The following is a 14,959-nucleotide window of genomic DNA, read 5'->3' on the forward strand; positions in this document are numbered from 1 at the left end:
GATTGAGTTGTGTATGTTGAATTATCCTTGCCACCCTGGAATAAATCCAACTTGATTATGGTGTTTGATCCTTTTTATGTATTGTTGGATTTGGTTTGCTAATATTTTGTTGAGGATTGTTACATCTATATTCATCAAAGATATTGGCCTGTAATTTTTTTTTTTTTGTAATGTCTTTGTTTGGCTTTGGTGTCAGGATGATAGCGGCTTCATAGAATTAATTTGGGAATGTTCCTTCATCTTCAATTTTTTGGAATATTTTGAGCAGGATAGATCTAAGTTCTTTGTATGTTTGGTAGAGTTCCCCAGTGAAGTCATCTGGCCCTGGACTTTTGTTTGCAGGGAGTTTTGTTTGGTTTTTTTTTGTTTCTTTGTTTTTTTCTTTTGCGGTACGTGGGCCTCTCACTGTTGTGGCCTCTCCCGTTGCATAGCACAGGCTCTGGAAGTGCAGGCTCAGTGACCATGGCTCATGGGCCTAGCCGCTCAATGGGATGTGGGATCCTCCCAGACTGGGGCACGAACCCGTGTCCCCTGCATCGGCAGGTGGACTCTCAACCACTGCACCACCAGGGAAGCCCTGTTTGTTTTTTTATTACAGACTATTTCACTTAGTGATTGGTCTATTCAGATTATCTGTTTCTTCTTGACTCAGTTTTGGCAGGCTGTATGATTCTAGAAATTTGTCCATTTCTTCTAGGTTGTCCAATTTATTGGCATATAACTATTCCTAGTATTCCCTTATGATTTTTTTTTGTATTTCTGTGGTATTAGTTGTTATTTCTCCTCTTTCATTTCTTATTTTGTTTGTTTGAGTCCTCTCTTTTCTTTTTGGTGAGCCTGACTAGAGGTTTGTTGATTTTTTATCTTTTCAAAAAAACCAGCTCTTGGTTTTATTGATCTTTCCTATTGTTTTTTAATCTCTATTTTATTTATTTCCTCTCTGGTAGTTATTATTTCCTTCCTTTTGCTGACTTTGTGTTTTGTTCATTCTTCCTTTTTGTAATTCTTTTAGGTAGTAGGTTAGGTTGTTTATTTGAGATTTTTCTACTTTCTTGAGGAAGGTCTGAATTTCCCTCTTAGAACTGCTTCTGCTGCATCTCATAGATTTTTTTTAAGGTTTTGTTTTCATTTTCATTTGTCTCAAGGTACTTTCTGATTTCTGTTTTTTCTTTTAATTTTAAAAATGTTTACTATTTTATTTATTTATTTATTTTTTGGCTGCGTTGTGTCTTCGTTGCTGCGCCCGGGCTTTCTCTAGTTGCAGTGAGTGGGGCCTACTCTTCATTGTGGTGTGCAGACTTCTCATTGCAGTGGCTTCTCTTGTTGTGGAGCACGGGCTCTAGGTGCATGGGTTTCAGTAGTTGCAGCACGTGGGTTCAGCAGTTGTGGCGCATGGTCCCCAGAGTGCGCGGGCTTTAGTAGTTGTGGTGTGTGGGCTCAGTTGTTGTGGCGTGTGGGCTCTAGGGTGCATGGGCTTCAGTAGTTGTGGCTCGTGGGCTCTAGAGCTCAGGCTCAGTAGTTGTGGTGCATGGGCTTAGTTGCTCCATGGCATGTGGGAGCTTCCCAGATCAGGGATCGAACCCTTGTCCCCAGCATTGGCAGGTGGATTCTTAACCACTGTGCCACCAGGGAAATCCCTGATTTCTGTTTTTTTATTTCATTGTTGACCCATTGGTTTTTTAGTAGGGCGTTGTTTAGTCTCCATATGTTTGTTCCTTTCTCATTTTTCTTTCTGTGGTTGATTTCCAGTTTCATATTGTTGTTGTCAGAGAAGACGCTTATAATAATTTCTGTTCTCTTAAATTTGTTGATGGTTGTTTTGTGACCTAGTATGTGGTCTATCCTAGAGAACCTTACGTGTGTGCTTTAATGGAATGTGTATTCTAGTTTTTTTGGATGTAGTGTCCTGTCAATATCAATTAAGTCCAACTGGTCTCTGTGTCATTTAGGACCTCCATTGCCTTGTTGATTTTCTGTCTGGAAAAATCTGTCCATTGATGTCAGTGGGTATTAAAGTCTCCTACTATTACTGTATTATTGTCATTTTCTCCCTTTAAGTCTGTTAGTATTTGCTTTATATATTTAGGTGCTCCTATATTGGGTGCATATATGTTAATGAGTGTACTATCCTCTTCTTGCATTGATCCCTTTATCATTATATAATGCCCTTCTTAGTTTTTATTTATGGGCTTTGCTTTAAAGTCTATTTTGTCTGATATGAGTATTGCTACCCCAGCTTTCTTGTCATTTCAATTTGTATGAAATCTATCTTTCCACCCCTCATTTTCTGTTTGTGTGTGTCCTTTGCCCTGAAGTGAGTCTCTTGTAGGCAGCACCTTGTACGTTCTTGTTTTATCCAAACTCCCACTCTATGTTTTGATCAGAGCATTTTTCCCATTGACACTTAAATTAATTATTGATAGGTATGTACTTATTGCCATTTTAATCCTTGTTTTCCAGTTGTTTTTGTCATTCTTCTTTGTTCATTTCTTCTTCTTTTTGTTTTTCCTGTTGTGGTTTGATGATTTTCTTTTGTAGTATATTCCTTTCTTTTTGTTTTTTGTGAACCTATTGTATATTTTTGATTTGTGGTTACCACGGAGTTCAAGTATGTTGATCCTTAACTGAATCTATTTGCTTTAAACTGGTAGTCATTCAAGTTCAAACATTCTAAAAGATCTACATTTTTATACTCCACTCCCCCATATTTTGTGATTTTGATGTCCTATTTTACAGCCTCATGCTTATCCTTTTACTGTTAATTATAATCACTTTTATAATTTTTGATTATTTTTAAATCTATGTACATGCTTATTTAAGTGATTTTCAATCCTTTTATATATTTGCCTTTCCTATTGTGATTTTCCCTTGCCTATAGATTCTTTCTTTTCTTCTATTTAGAGAAGACCCTTCAGTAATTCTTTTAGGTTAGATTTACTACTGATAAATTCTTTAGTTTTTGCTTGTCTGAGAAATTTTTAATCTCTCCTTCTATTCTAAATGATAATCTTGCTTGATAGAATACCCTAGGTTGTAGGTTTTTCCCTTTCAGCACCTTGAATATATCATGCCATTCCCTTCTCGCTTGCAAAGTTTCTGCAGAGAAACCAGCTAATAGCTTTATGAGGGTTCCCTTGTAACTGACTCTTTGTGTTTCTCTTGCTGCCTTCAGAATCCTCTATTTAACTTTTGCCATTTTAATTATATGTTTTAGTGTGGGTCTGTTTGGGATTATTCTGTTTGGGACCCACTGTGCTTCATGTACCTGGATATCTGTTTCCTTCTTTAAGTTTGGTAAGTTTTTGGCCATAATTTCTTCAAATACATTTTTGATCTTCTTCTCTTTCTCTACTTCTGGAACCCATATTATGCATAGGTTGGCACATTTTATATTATCCCATATGTCTTATATGTTGCTCATTTTTTTCATTTGTCTTTCTGTTTGCTGTTCTGATTGTATGATTTCCATTATTCTCTCTTCTAGATCACTTATTCATTCTTCCGTGTCATTTAGTCTGCTATTCATTGCTTCTAGATTGGTTTTTATCTCAGCAATTGAATTGTCTATTTTGATTGGTTTATTTTTATAGTTTCTAGTTCCTTGTTACTGTGATCTGAATTTCTATCAATAATCTTTATTTAGTTAGCATTTTCATTACCTCCTTTTTGACCTTGGGGTCTAGTAGGCTGGTGAGCTCTCTTTCATTATCTGTTCTTTCAGGGATTTCTCTTGTTCTTTTAATTGGGAGTGATTCCTCTGCCTTTTCATTTTACTTAACTTTCTCTGTCTCTCTGAATTTATGAGAAACAGTTATGTACTGTGGTCTTGAAGTGGTATTTTTATGTGGGAGCATCCCTGTGTAGACTGTGTATGTCCAATGTCTTTGGTGTGAGGGCTGGTTTTGGTATGGACACCAGTCACATCTTTCCTCAAGGTGTGCTTCTCAGTGTCCCCCTCGTAAGGGGTATGGTTGGTGTTGTAGTATCTGGAGCCTGTGCTGGATGTGAGGTAGGGCTTCCTGGCTGTCACCATCCTGTCAGGGGTGGGGTCTGCTTCCCAGTTGTTGGAGGAGAAGCCCTGAGGGTTGGGCTTGATCAGGCTCTGTTGCTCTTGGGTGTGTGTCTTGCCTTGAAGGAGGTGATTGCTGAAACAAGTGAGGCCCTTGCAGTCACAGCAAACTGTGTGCCACCTGTGCAGGTGTTCATGGTTCTGCTCAGAAGCAGCCCACGTTTGCTTCCCTTTCTCTGTTGTGTTCGTCCAAGATCTAGTTCAAGGCTGCAGTGGGGAGTAGGCTCGGGCTGGGGCTCAGAGCATTGTGGCTGCAGGAAATGAGGTGGCTGCTCTCTTTCCTGAGATCTGGGCTGCCTCTGTGGCAGATTTATCCCAGGACCTGTCTGCCCCAGATCTAGCCCAAAGCTGCAGTGTAGAGTCGGTAAAGCTGGGGTGCTCTCACTGGGAGACGAACTGCTGCATACATGCTGACAATGGCTGTCACTCCTCCACCTAGACCACACCCCAGGCCCTCTGAGCTCTCTGTGTAGCTAGACGAGTCCTCTCCTGGGGTCTGTCTGCTCAGTGATCAGTGCTTAGCCACCGTATGCTCCTGTGACGCTGCCAGTGTATGCACTGACAGTGTACTCACTGACACTGGCCTCTATGGCTCTGCCCAGATCACACCCCAGGTGCCCCTGTCTGTCTCTGCACAGTTACACTGAGTCTCTGCCCAGATCTTATGCCAGGCTGTGGCGTGCAGTGATCGGGGCCAGTATGCTTGTCCCTTTGGATTGGGAAGTGTGGTGAGGCCTCTGTCCTGATTGTCAGCAGAACAGTACACACACATTCCTTGAGAGTAGAGTCTAGGCTTCTCCAGTCCTTTTATCTGTCTCAGTGGATTTCCCAGCAGGTAAGCGGGCCTGTTTCCTCCCTGCCGGACCCCAGGACTGTGATACCCAGATTCAGCCTCGGCCTACTTGCTCCCTAGGGAGAGGGTCCACCCTTGTGGCCCTTCCCAGGGATGCAGATCCCAACCCAATGCCTTTTTTTCTGTCCTACCTTACATGGTTACGTGGAGATCCTTCTTGCAGCTTTGGTTGTATAGGAGGTTTTCTGCCAATTTCCAGTTAGTTTTCCATGAGAATTGTTCCACATGTCGACGTATTTTTGATGTGTTGTGAGGGGAGTTGAGCTCCACGTCCTCGCACTCCACCTCCTTGGTCCCCCTCCTCAGGGTGTATTTTTCTAATTGGATTCAGAATGTGTCCTTCCCTTTGGAATACTGTTCTATGCTTTATTTCAGTGGTAGCTATGGCCCAAAGGACCCACAAATGCATATCCTGGGGGGAGATATGACCTCAAATTGTCTTCAAAGGGGTCCTTTTTTTCCATTTCCTTATTTCTGTTCACCCTCTCATAGAGACATTCCACAATGTAATTCTCAACCTCAATTTTTGCAATATCTTTAAAGAACTTAATTAACTCTGCTTGTAACCTGGGTGTCACACCTAAAAACAATGTAACAAAGTTAGGAAGTGTCCAGAGAAGTAGCACTTCCATTAAACAATAAATTAAAAAGATCCAGACTCTGTTGTTTAGGAGGCCATGATCATGGCTGTCTCATGCCAGGCTTTAGTACACATCAGGCCTCTCATATACCACATGCAATGAAGTATAAAAGACAGCCTGCTGGCAAAATCTCCTATCTAGGGTATGTTCCCAGGATCACCATGCTACTTGCCCTACCTTCTGCTGCCTCCTTATGTTTCTCATGGTCTTGAACTCCCTGATGCTGTACTCTACTTTAGGGAGCCTTCTCTGGCACATCCTCCTTTTCAGAGTCCCTTCTCTGGTTTACAAATTTGTATTCCCCACTCAGCACTTGACTCCCTCAATTTTTATATCATTTAAATCCTAGGTGGGAGATATTTCCTTCACCTACACAAGCTCAGTTCAGTACTCAGCACTTCCACAAAGAAAGCAGAATTCAGACAAAATAAGGAAGGCAAACTTCAGAGCTCAGAGATGTACAACTTAGGTCTTAAAGAGGCCTGTTTCCAGCTTAATAAAAAGAAAGAATTCTTTACAGTTTTTTTATAAATACAAGTTGCTAATTCCTTCAAAGCTATGAAGCCAAATATCTAGTCAAGATTTAGACAGACTGAAGAATGATCTGCAAACATCACTTAGTCATTTAAAGGGCCATACTTCCCTGTGCCAAAAAAGCATTGTGGAAAAGAACTTCGTGCTCTGGTCAAATGTACCCCCACTGGAGCAGGATTTTCCTCCAATTGGATCATGAGTCTCATTCAGTACGGTAATTACAGAAACAATGTTTGGGCTGAAAACATGGGACACTGGGTTTCCAGTTTCAAATATGAGTCATAATAAAAATTATTTTTATTAGCATCCCCTAGAAACCCACAGCATATCTTTGCATTTTATTAGTTGTAGATCCATAAGCCTTTAAAACTCTCTTAGCATAGGGCATTATGTATGAGAGACTCAAAAGTGTGAACAGATGGGTAAAATGACTGCACAGAGTTTACAGGCAAGATTTGAAAGACTGATGAGTTTTAGTGGAAGTCTCATTTCAAATAATGGAATTAATGTTCAACACTTAAAAAGCCAAACATAAAATGACGGAAAAGTACGAGTAGTGTTCTGGGCATCCACCTGCCTTTTGCCCACTTTCCCAAGGAGAAAATATAAATAAAGAAAGTATGCTCTACAATCATTGTACCAGAACTCCATCAGGGTTTACTGTTGTGTAGAAAAGGAAAGCAGAGAGCACATTCACAGATTCCCACTTCACCTATTTTGACACATATTTTTGACATAACTCCAGTGTGGGGTTTGTTTTATTACTTCACCTTGTTCCAGAAAAAAATGAAAGCAAGTTAGAAAACCGCATAACGACTCTAAGTAAAATAAGCAAGAAAAAAGGGTGGGGTTAAAAAAAAGCCAGGGATGATGTCAAAACATGTGCACTGCAAAGACCTATATGTACTTAATATGGGTGGGGGACACATTTGGTTCTGGTTTTCTAATGGTCTACGCAAAAAGAGAACAATGTCACAAAATAAATGCAGCTGATCAGAAAAAAGATTACATTTTTTTGGACATAAAGAACAGAGGTTTTCCCCCAGGGCTTTTCTAAAGAGGGTACTATATGATTTAATAAGCAATGTCGGCAGCACTCTTAACTATGCACGATAGTTTCGTGGCTGATTCTTACTGTGAACTTGAATGTAGGTAATGGCACTATACAAAAGATTACCTAACGAAATATTATGGAGTGGGTCAATGCTAAAGTCAAGAATTGTGAAGGGTTGGGATTTTACCGTATGTGCAAGCCAACCCGCACACTTCACGGATGCTGGCAGGAGACACAAGGATGCTGGGTCAAAGACAAAGGACAGTTATTTACACCCAGCAATAGTTGTAGCCTGAATATCAGCATCTGTGCTCATTCTAGGAGCCCCAGTTTCCACAGGACCACACCAAGAGGTACAGGTGATACCTAAAAACATGCCACAGGTTATATTACAAGAAAGGAAACCCAAGCTTAGGGAACTTGAATCTTTGATAACAGACAATGAGCATGTGTTCCCTTTGCCCCAGAGGGAGACTTTATCTTTATTACATGAATCAGTAAACAAACTTCTCTCTTCCAAGGCTGTTTGCTGTAGCAACATCCCTGGAGCACAGGGAATCGAATCAGTGCCTCTTCTCATAGGACATCCAGAAATGTGAGAGACTCTTGGAGAATTACCTCCCTTCCCCAACAATCATACATTCCAAGTCATAGTCTAGCTTTCTCTGGCTTGATACCTTTAGACAATATGGAGGAATTGAGGGATTCCGCTTCATTTGACCCTTACTCATCTTAACATATAGCATTCTTATCAGATTCTAGTCACTGGGTACAGTGATAGACAAAAACAGGCACGGTCCCCTGCCTTCACAGAACAGAGGGAAAATACAAGTATAGTTTATGGGATTTTCCAGAAGTTCTTCCTAAATGTTCTTTCAACAAAAGTTTTTGGTAATAAACTTTATTTTTTTAGAGCATTTTTAGGTTCACAGCAAAATTGAGCAGAAGGTACTTAGATTTCCCAAACACCTACCCCTGGCTCCCGCACATGGAGAGATATACTACATACCCCTGGCCCTCCCATTACCAACATCCCCGCACCAGAGGTTTTACCATGTGTTATAAGTGATGAACCTCCAATGACACACTGTCCTCATCCAGAGTTCATATCTTACATTAGGGTTCATTCTTGGTGTTATACACTCTTATGGGCTTTGAATAAATGTGTAAAACAACTTTTTTCAATCTGAGATTCTACATCTCACAAACAGAGCTTCACATTTCTGTATTTCCAGGTAAACACAGACACAGGTGCCTGCAGAGGCATTTGAACCAGGACTTAGGTTTGGCACTCTCTTGTGACACCTGGGAGATGTACGGGGTGTGTGTGTGTGTGTGTGTGTGTGTGTGTGTGTGTGTGTGTGCAAATTCTTCGACAATCATCATCTCCAATATACCCACAGGCAAAGGTAATTCTTCCTTAAAAAATGGCCTTAAATCCTCCAGTGGTTACATGACCACAGCCCTGATGTTTTCCTTTATGAGCAAGGCCCTTAACAGTTCTTCTGGACTATTTGTCTACCTCCTGTTGGGGCTGAGACTCTGACATGACAGAAAACTTTTTGTTTGTTGAGAAGGTAAAATGCCTTCTCTGACGTGGTCCGTTTCTTTAGGACGTGCCTCCTTCAGGATCTCAGGAGACCTCTATACTTTCAGGGTCTTCCTTGAATGTTCATTGTCCCACTAGCTATAGTAATGCAACCAACTTTTTCTGACAAAATACTAATCAGAGACTGACCTTTGTTTAATTAGCCCCCAGTCAGTTCCAATCTGCAAATAACAATTGCTAATGTAGACCTGATTTAGCCCACAGGCCAAGCAGACACTGATTCCTGAATTCCATTACCTAAACTTCCGGCCAGCTTCTCACACTGTTTTAAAGAACCAGCCTCTTTTTTTTTTTCCCCCCAATATTTCTGCTCTTTTTTACCCCCCTCAAAAAAAAAAAAAAAACCCTGTCATTTCCTGCTAACATAGTGGCCTCACTGGCTTAACTTGATGGCAATGGATATAGAAGTAGAATCAGCAGTGCCAGCTGGATGAATGTCTAAACTGGGGGTTTGAGAGAGCTGCCTATTCAAGTAAAAAATTAGAGACGAAAAAGACCTGTTAAATAACCCAATCCCCTCGTAGCCAGTGCCAGAGCATTCCTGTGCTGGAAGCTTAGCCGGGGCCAGCTCTAAATGACTTTAACAATGTGCCTTCTCACGCTTTATTTGGAAGACGGGGCCATCTCTTCAGTGTGTCTTTTTTCTTTTAGTAAGTTTTTTGACTAGAATTTCATTGGACCACCATTATTCCATTTCCCTTTTACTGTTTTGGTTCAGCTACAGCAACCGCATGAAATAAGCTATTTTCAAAGAGTTGATTTAAATGACAACATTTAAAGTGCTTTAAACCAGTCATTCCAGCAATGCCTATATTTGGGGTCATGTGATGTAGAGGGAGAGAGGATACACATGGGCTTTGGAGGTGGATGTACCTGGGTTAGAATCATAGTTCTGCTTAATTGGGGGATTTATTATTGTCATTATTTTTGTTGTTTTCATTGACTATCATTTATGATATGCTTCCTGTGTACCAGGCACTATGGTAAGTACTGTCCAAAAGTCCTGCTAGCAGATTTGTGAAATTGGTACTGTCATCTCTATTTTTGAATTTAAAGTGTAGTCATGAAGAATGGAAGCTCTGGGCTTAAATTGTCTGATTAAAATGCCGGGTCTGTTGCTTACTAGCACCGTGACCTTGGGCTTTTCATTTAACCTCCCTATGGCCAGTTTCTGTGTAAAATGGGGGTGATGGCAATGCCTGTCTCCTAGGTTATTTTAAGGAATACATATGAATAGATGTGAATTGATCAGATCAGTGCCTGGCATGGAGCAAGCCCTTAAATGTAACCAGTGTTGATGAGATATAGACGGAGAAATTTGTCAAAGGCACATAGCATCCAAGTTTATACCCAGCCAGTTCTGCTCCAAAGCCCATCCAAATTATTAACCATTAGAATACACTGGCTTGGTCAGGACTCTTAACCTCTCTGAGGCTCAGTTTTTTCTCACTGGTGAAACAGAGATAACACAAGATCTCCTGTGTAGTCACTGTGAGGATTAAAATGCAATAATGTAGGTAAAGACACTATTACAGAGCCTGTCCCAGAGTTGGGGATCAATTAGTGATAGTGATTTCTCTATATCTCCACATCTATAGAATATCCGTATGTATTGGGTTGGCCAAAAAGTTTGTTCGGGTTTTCCTGTAACATCAGTCAGGAAAAACCCAAACGAACATTTTGGCCAACCCAATATATATCTGTGTGTATATCTATGTATGCATGCATGTGTATTATATATAATGAATAGCTGTGTAGCCTATGACTTACTCTTAAAAGTTTCTCATGATATTGGAACTTCCAAATGGTTCAAAGTGAATTTTTATGAGCTTACTCCCCTTTGAAAGAAGAATTGGATTGGTTTACCAGATAATTAAAAACAGTTTCCTTCCGAATAAGGTTTCATTTTATATTTTTAATGTTCCAATGGTTTTAAAGATGTCTTTTCTGGATTTTTAAAAAGAGTTCATCACATGTTTCAAAATTGCCCAACTACTTTCTCTTTCATAAATATAGTTTGACCATAATTTCAAGTTTTATATCATAGAGGGAAGAGAAGAGACAGACAGTTACAACCTAGCAGGAAATGTGATGATATGTTTTTGCTGCTGTGCGTTTTTTTTTTTTTTTTTTTTTTTGATGTGTGTGTGGGAAAGGGTGTGATGTCATTTTGTCTCCACCCCCTGTGAGTAAGCCCACAGCATAGCTAAGTGCAGCCGCCCTCCTCTGTCACCGAGAGACAGTCCACTTAAATGCAGCTCCAGGGTTGCGGGACTCCCACCAGCATCACTCCCCGTGTGAGGTGGCAAATGCAACATGCTCTCCAGCTTGGGGTGTCTACTTCTCTGTGGAAGTATTGCACTAGCCCTGGGAAATGCACAGAAATTGCCAAAAGGCAAGTAGCTCTGATGTTTTGTGTTTTCAAAATAATGTTTAAAAGATACTAGTTTTTAAATGTTGGTATTAAATGTGATCTGCTTTGCCAGATGGGGGGAATAGAGTTCTTCTCGGAGAGTCAGAATTCAAATGTGTGGAGAAGTAGCTTAAACTTTTGCTTCCCCACACCCCCCTCTATTTAATTTTCAGTTGGATCTCTTTATTGCAAAAGATGAAAACCAACTTCTTATTAGATTTAGCAGATGTTCACAGTAGCTTGAATGGTATAGCTTCAACTACAGTATTTGTATATTGAATTGTATGGTATAGATGGGTATTATATAGTCTGCTGAAAAGACTTGTTTGGTGTTTTTATCCCCCTCCTCAGAGACTAAATCAGTGCTAGCTGAAGGTTTAAAAGAAGCTGATTTGAAACCTAGAATCTTTTGTGTAAACCTCACACATACCTGTTAGCTTGGAGGCTGAAGGATTCTAGGCAGGGCACACTGACAAAGAACGGTCATGTGCTGATATATAGACACTTCTCTCTGGTGGAATTTGGAAGAGGGTTTGATCTGCTGGACATGACACTCCTTTTCCTGGCTAAATTGCTCTCGTTTTAGTGTTGGTATTTTGTTTACAAATGTCATCAGAAGAAAATGAAAATGTCTTAATTTAGACGCTAAAAACAATCTCTTGAGCCCATCAGCACCAAAACAAGAGCTTACCTCTCTCCTATCTTTGAACATAAATGTTGCAGGTAGTTTTTTGCTCCTTTGCAGAGGCACTTTTCCAAGCCAACTTCAGGTCTGTGAAGGCTTTTTATGGTTTCAGACTGCTGTAGTCAGCAGGATTAGGAAAAACAGGCTGGAATTTTCATACAGTTATGATGGAAAATATCAGAGGCAATGCAGAGCCATGAGCTTGTCAAAACCCTGCTGTGCATAGAGTCGGAAAGAAAGATTGTTCAGGTCAGAATATCCAAAGATCCTGCTAGGTCCTCCCTCTGGGTAGTTTGCTCCAAGATCATCTTGTCCCAAGTGAAAACCATTCTCTCTTCCGTGTATTAAGTGAAACTTGAATCCAGAGCATGAAAGCTGAAGGGTTTGGCTAGTTGATATTTCACATGATGATATAAAAAGCAATAAAAAAGGCTGAGTAAACCTTTTCAACTCTACGATAACTCTGCAAAATAAAATAAAATAAAAATATACACTACTAGATCTTTCTCTTCTATCAAGTATTCTGTTTCTTGATCGTAGTAAAAGTGTTTAAATAAATCAGTCATGAGCCACAAGCATTCAGAATTAACTGTTCCTACTGCTAAAATATTTAACAAGGACCCACCATCTGAGAAAAGTCTGGAGTTTTTCTCAGGCTTAATACCTCCAAATGTTTTTGTTTTACCTTGTATTTACTGTGTAGGGATGAGAGCCATAATTTTGTGACTGCAGACTTCTGCAAATTCCAAATGCTTTAATTATCATGTTGCAATCACTAGATGCAAATCTTGACACAATTTTCCTTTATTTGTTATGGTAAAAAAAAAATTGTCAAAAACAGCCACAGAACTTTTGTCTTGTTCATTGCACTTTAATCTGAAGTATTTTCATCCAGGTTTCTTTTGTAATTTTAAAAAATATCCATAGGTTCAGTAATTTGAAAAAAAACTATCAAATTAATATAATTATAAAATAAATGGCAAGTCTCCTTGTCTCTAATGCTAAGTTTTTTCTTTATCATTGAAGCTACCAAGGGACTTTCTTTTAGCTGAAGTTGGCTTTTTTCAAACTGCATTCCAGGAATAGGTATACTGTCCTCAAAAGGGGTTTAGGGCAGGCATCTTCTCCCCATCAATTACTTGGGAAGCATTCATGCTTTTTTCTGTTCTGGGGTGGGGTCACAACAGACTTTAGAACTTGACAGGTTCTGAAAATTTCTCAGTAAAGAAAACTGTCCCACCTATTTAACCCATTGTTTCCCAAACTCATTTGACTAAGAGTCCTTTTTCTAGTGGAATAGCTATTATATCTTGCCAGGGGCTTATTTTTCACATTTGGGGAAATACAGAGATAAATAAGAAAAAAAAAGAGATAAAAGGTTTTTTCTTTTCTTTTTCCTTCCTACTTTAGAGTTAGTTAAATATCATTTGTCATTTAAGAAGAGTATAGAATTTTGGAGCTAGGAAGGATGTTAGTGATCACCTAGGCTAGGGTTTCCCAGACCTTTGGATTTATGGACCCATAAAAATACATATATTTTGTTAATATCAGGGTCCCATTATAGAGAACATACTTGAATTATGCCATGTGAGAATGTTCAAAGGAGGGAAGCCCCCATTGCTCATAAAAGCTAACCATTTTAACAGATTTATAAAACAAATGAGTTGATACAAATAAGTCCATTGTTCTATTTTTCTCATTTTACCACAGACTGATGAAAACTTCATCACAGGTCAATATTTGGGAACCATTGACCAGTATAACCATTTATTTTACAAATGGAGGCACCCAAATACAGGGAGGTTTAGTAACTTTCCCACATTGATGACAGAACCAGGACTGGATCCCAGGTTCCTGACTGGATATCTGTGTTCTGCTCTGTTCCAACCCAAATCTTAGGAGTTAAGTTCTGTAGTGTACATGTGAATGCTGTCCTTCCCTTGAATAAAAGGTTTCTTGTAAAGATTTTAAACATTATCCTAATCTTCACATTTTCCCTAGAACCTGTCTGCTGCGTGTGTGTGTGTGGGGGGAGGTGGCGTATAGTTGATGAATATAAATACAGCTGACTATTTATAGGGAAAAGAAATTACTTTTTAAATAAGAAATCACTTCTTACGTGTCTTATGCATACTTGCGTACATAGCCACATACTTTGTTATAGAAAATAAGATACTGCAAGAGTCTTTGTTACTTTTTAAAAGCTTAAAGTCTGAGAGTATTATTAATGGACCTCTTCTCCTCCCTACCCCTTGATGACTATGTTCTTTGGCAAATCATTTACCTTTGCTAAGCCTCAGTTTTCTTATCTGTAAAATGGGAATAATGATAACCGTCTTACAGTATTTTAGGAGTAAATGAGGTAAGAGTTGCAAAACTTTTAGTAAAGGGTCTGACATATAACAGGTATTCAAAAAAATGTTTATTGGGTTGCAGAAAAGTATATCAATACCGAAAAAAATATGCACACCAAATAATATGTGATCTTGTGTCCAGACTATCTGACAAACCTCTGGGAGGGTAGCAAATGAGGTGGCATGTTCTTGGTGAAAGGTGGGGCAAGGGAGCTGTGTTGCTCTGCAGGACAATGAGAGAAGGACTCTACTGTTTTCCAGCCTGATCTTCCTCAACCGAAAGTTTGACTGTCAAGTTTAAACACTGCTTTTCTCTATGGAAAGCTGCACCTTTGCCCTAGGATCCGCTTTTCTGTGGGGACTGATAAAGCCTCACAGATCCTCCAGGAGAGATCCTCTTGAACTTGTTTTTCAGGAGGAGAATTAGACCATAATACAGGCTCTGAAGAATTCTCACATTGTTTTATATCCTTGAAAGCCCCTATGCTCCAGATACCCCTAGGATTCTTTATTCTTGGAACCATAGAACTTTTTTTTCCCTGGCATACAGGCAGAAATAAAAACCACAGAGAGCAATAATGCAGTATAATGGGACATGAGAGGCTTGACACACCTCTGCAGAAACTCCTGTGTTTGGAAAAGTGCAGTCAGTTAGCAGGCAAAGGCTACTATTTCTAGGCAGCTCTATCAGTCCTCCTGATGTAGGTGTGAGGAAAACCAGAGAGGAGCATCTCCAATACAAGTGTG

General features: G+C 39.7%; 1 protein-coding gene across 24 annotated transcripts in view; it reads left to right on the forward strand.

The window, feature by feature from the left end:
- Positions 1–10,968: 10,968 nt before the first annotated feature.
- Positions 10,969–14,959, forward strand: part of ABI3BP (ABI family member 3 binding protein) — a 263,204-nt gene continuing 259,213 nt past the window's right edge. For 17 of the 24 annotated variants that reach the window (XM_049709992.1, XM_049709995.1, XM_049709997.1 and 14 more), the window contains exon 1: positions 10,971–11,155. In XM_049709992.1, the coding sequence (XP_049565949.1) occupies positions 11,077–11,155 (79 nt within the window). In that variant the 5' untranslated portion in view covers positions 10,971–11,076. Of the gene's footprint in view, positions 11,156–14,959 lie in introns of all 24 variants that reach the window. The other 7 variants (XM_033433301.2, XM_049709993.1, XM_049709996.1 and 4 more) reach the window with 4 other exon arrangements.

The sequence above is a fragment of the Orcinus orca genome, chromosome 5 (genome assembly GCF_937001465.1).
Source record: "Orcinus orca chromosome 5, mOrcOrc1.1, whole genome shotgun sequence".
In the NCBI taxonomy this organism is placed as follows: domain Eukaryota; kingdom Metazoa; phylum Chordata; class Mammalia; order Artiodactyla; family Delphinidae; genus Orcinus; species Orcinus orca.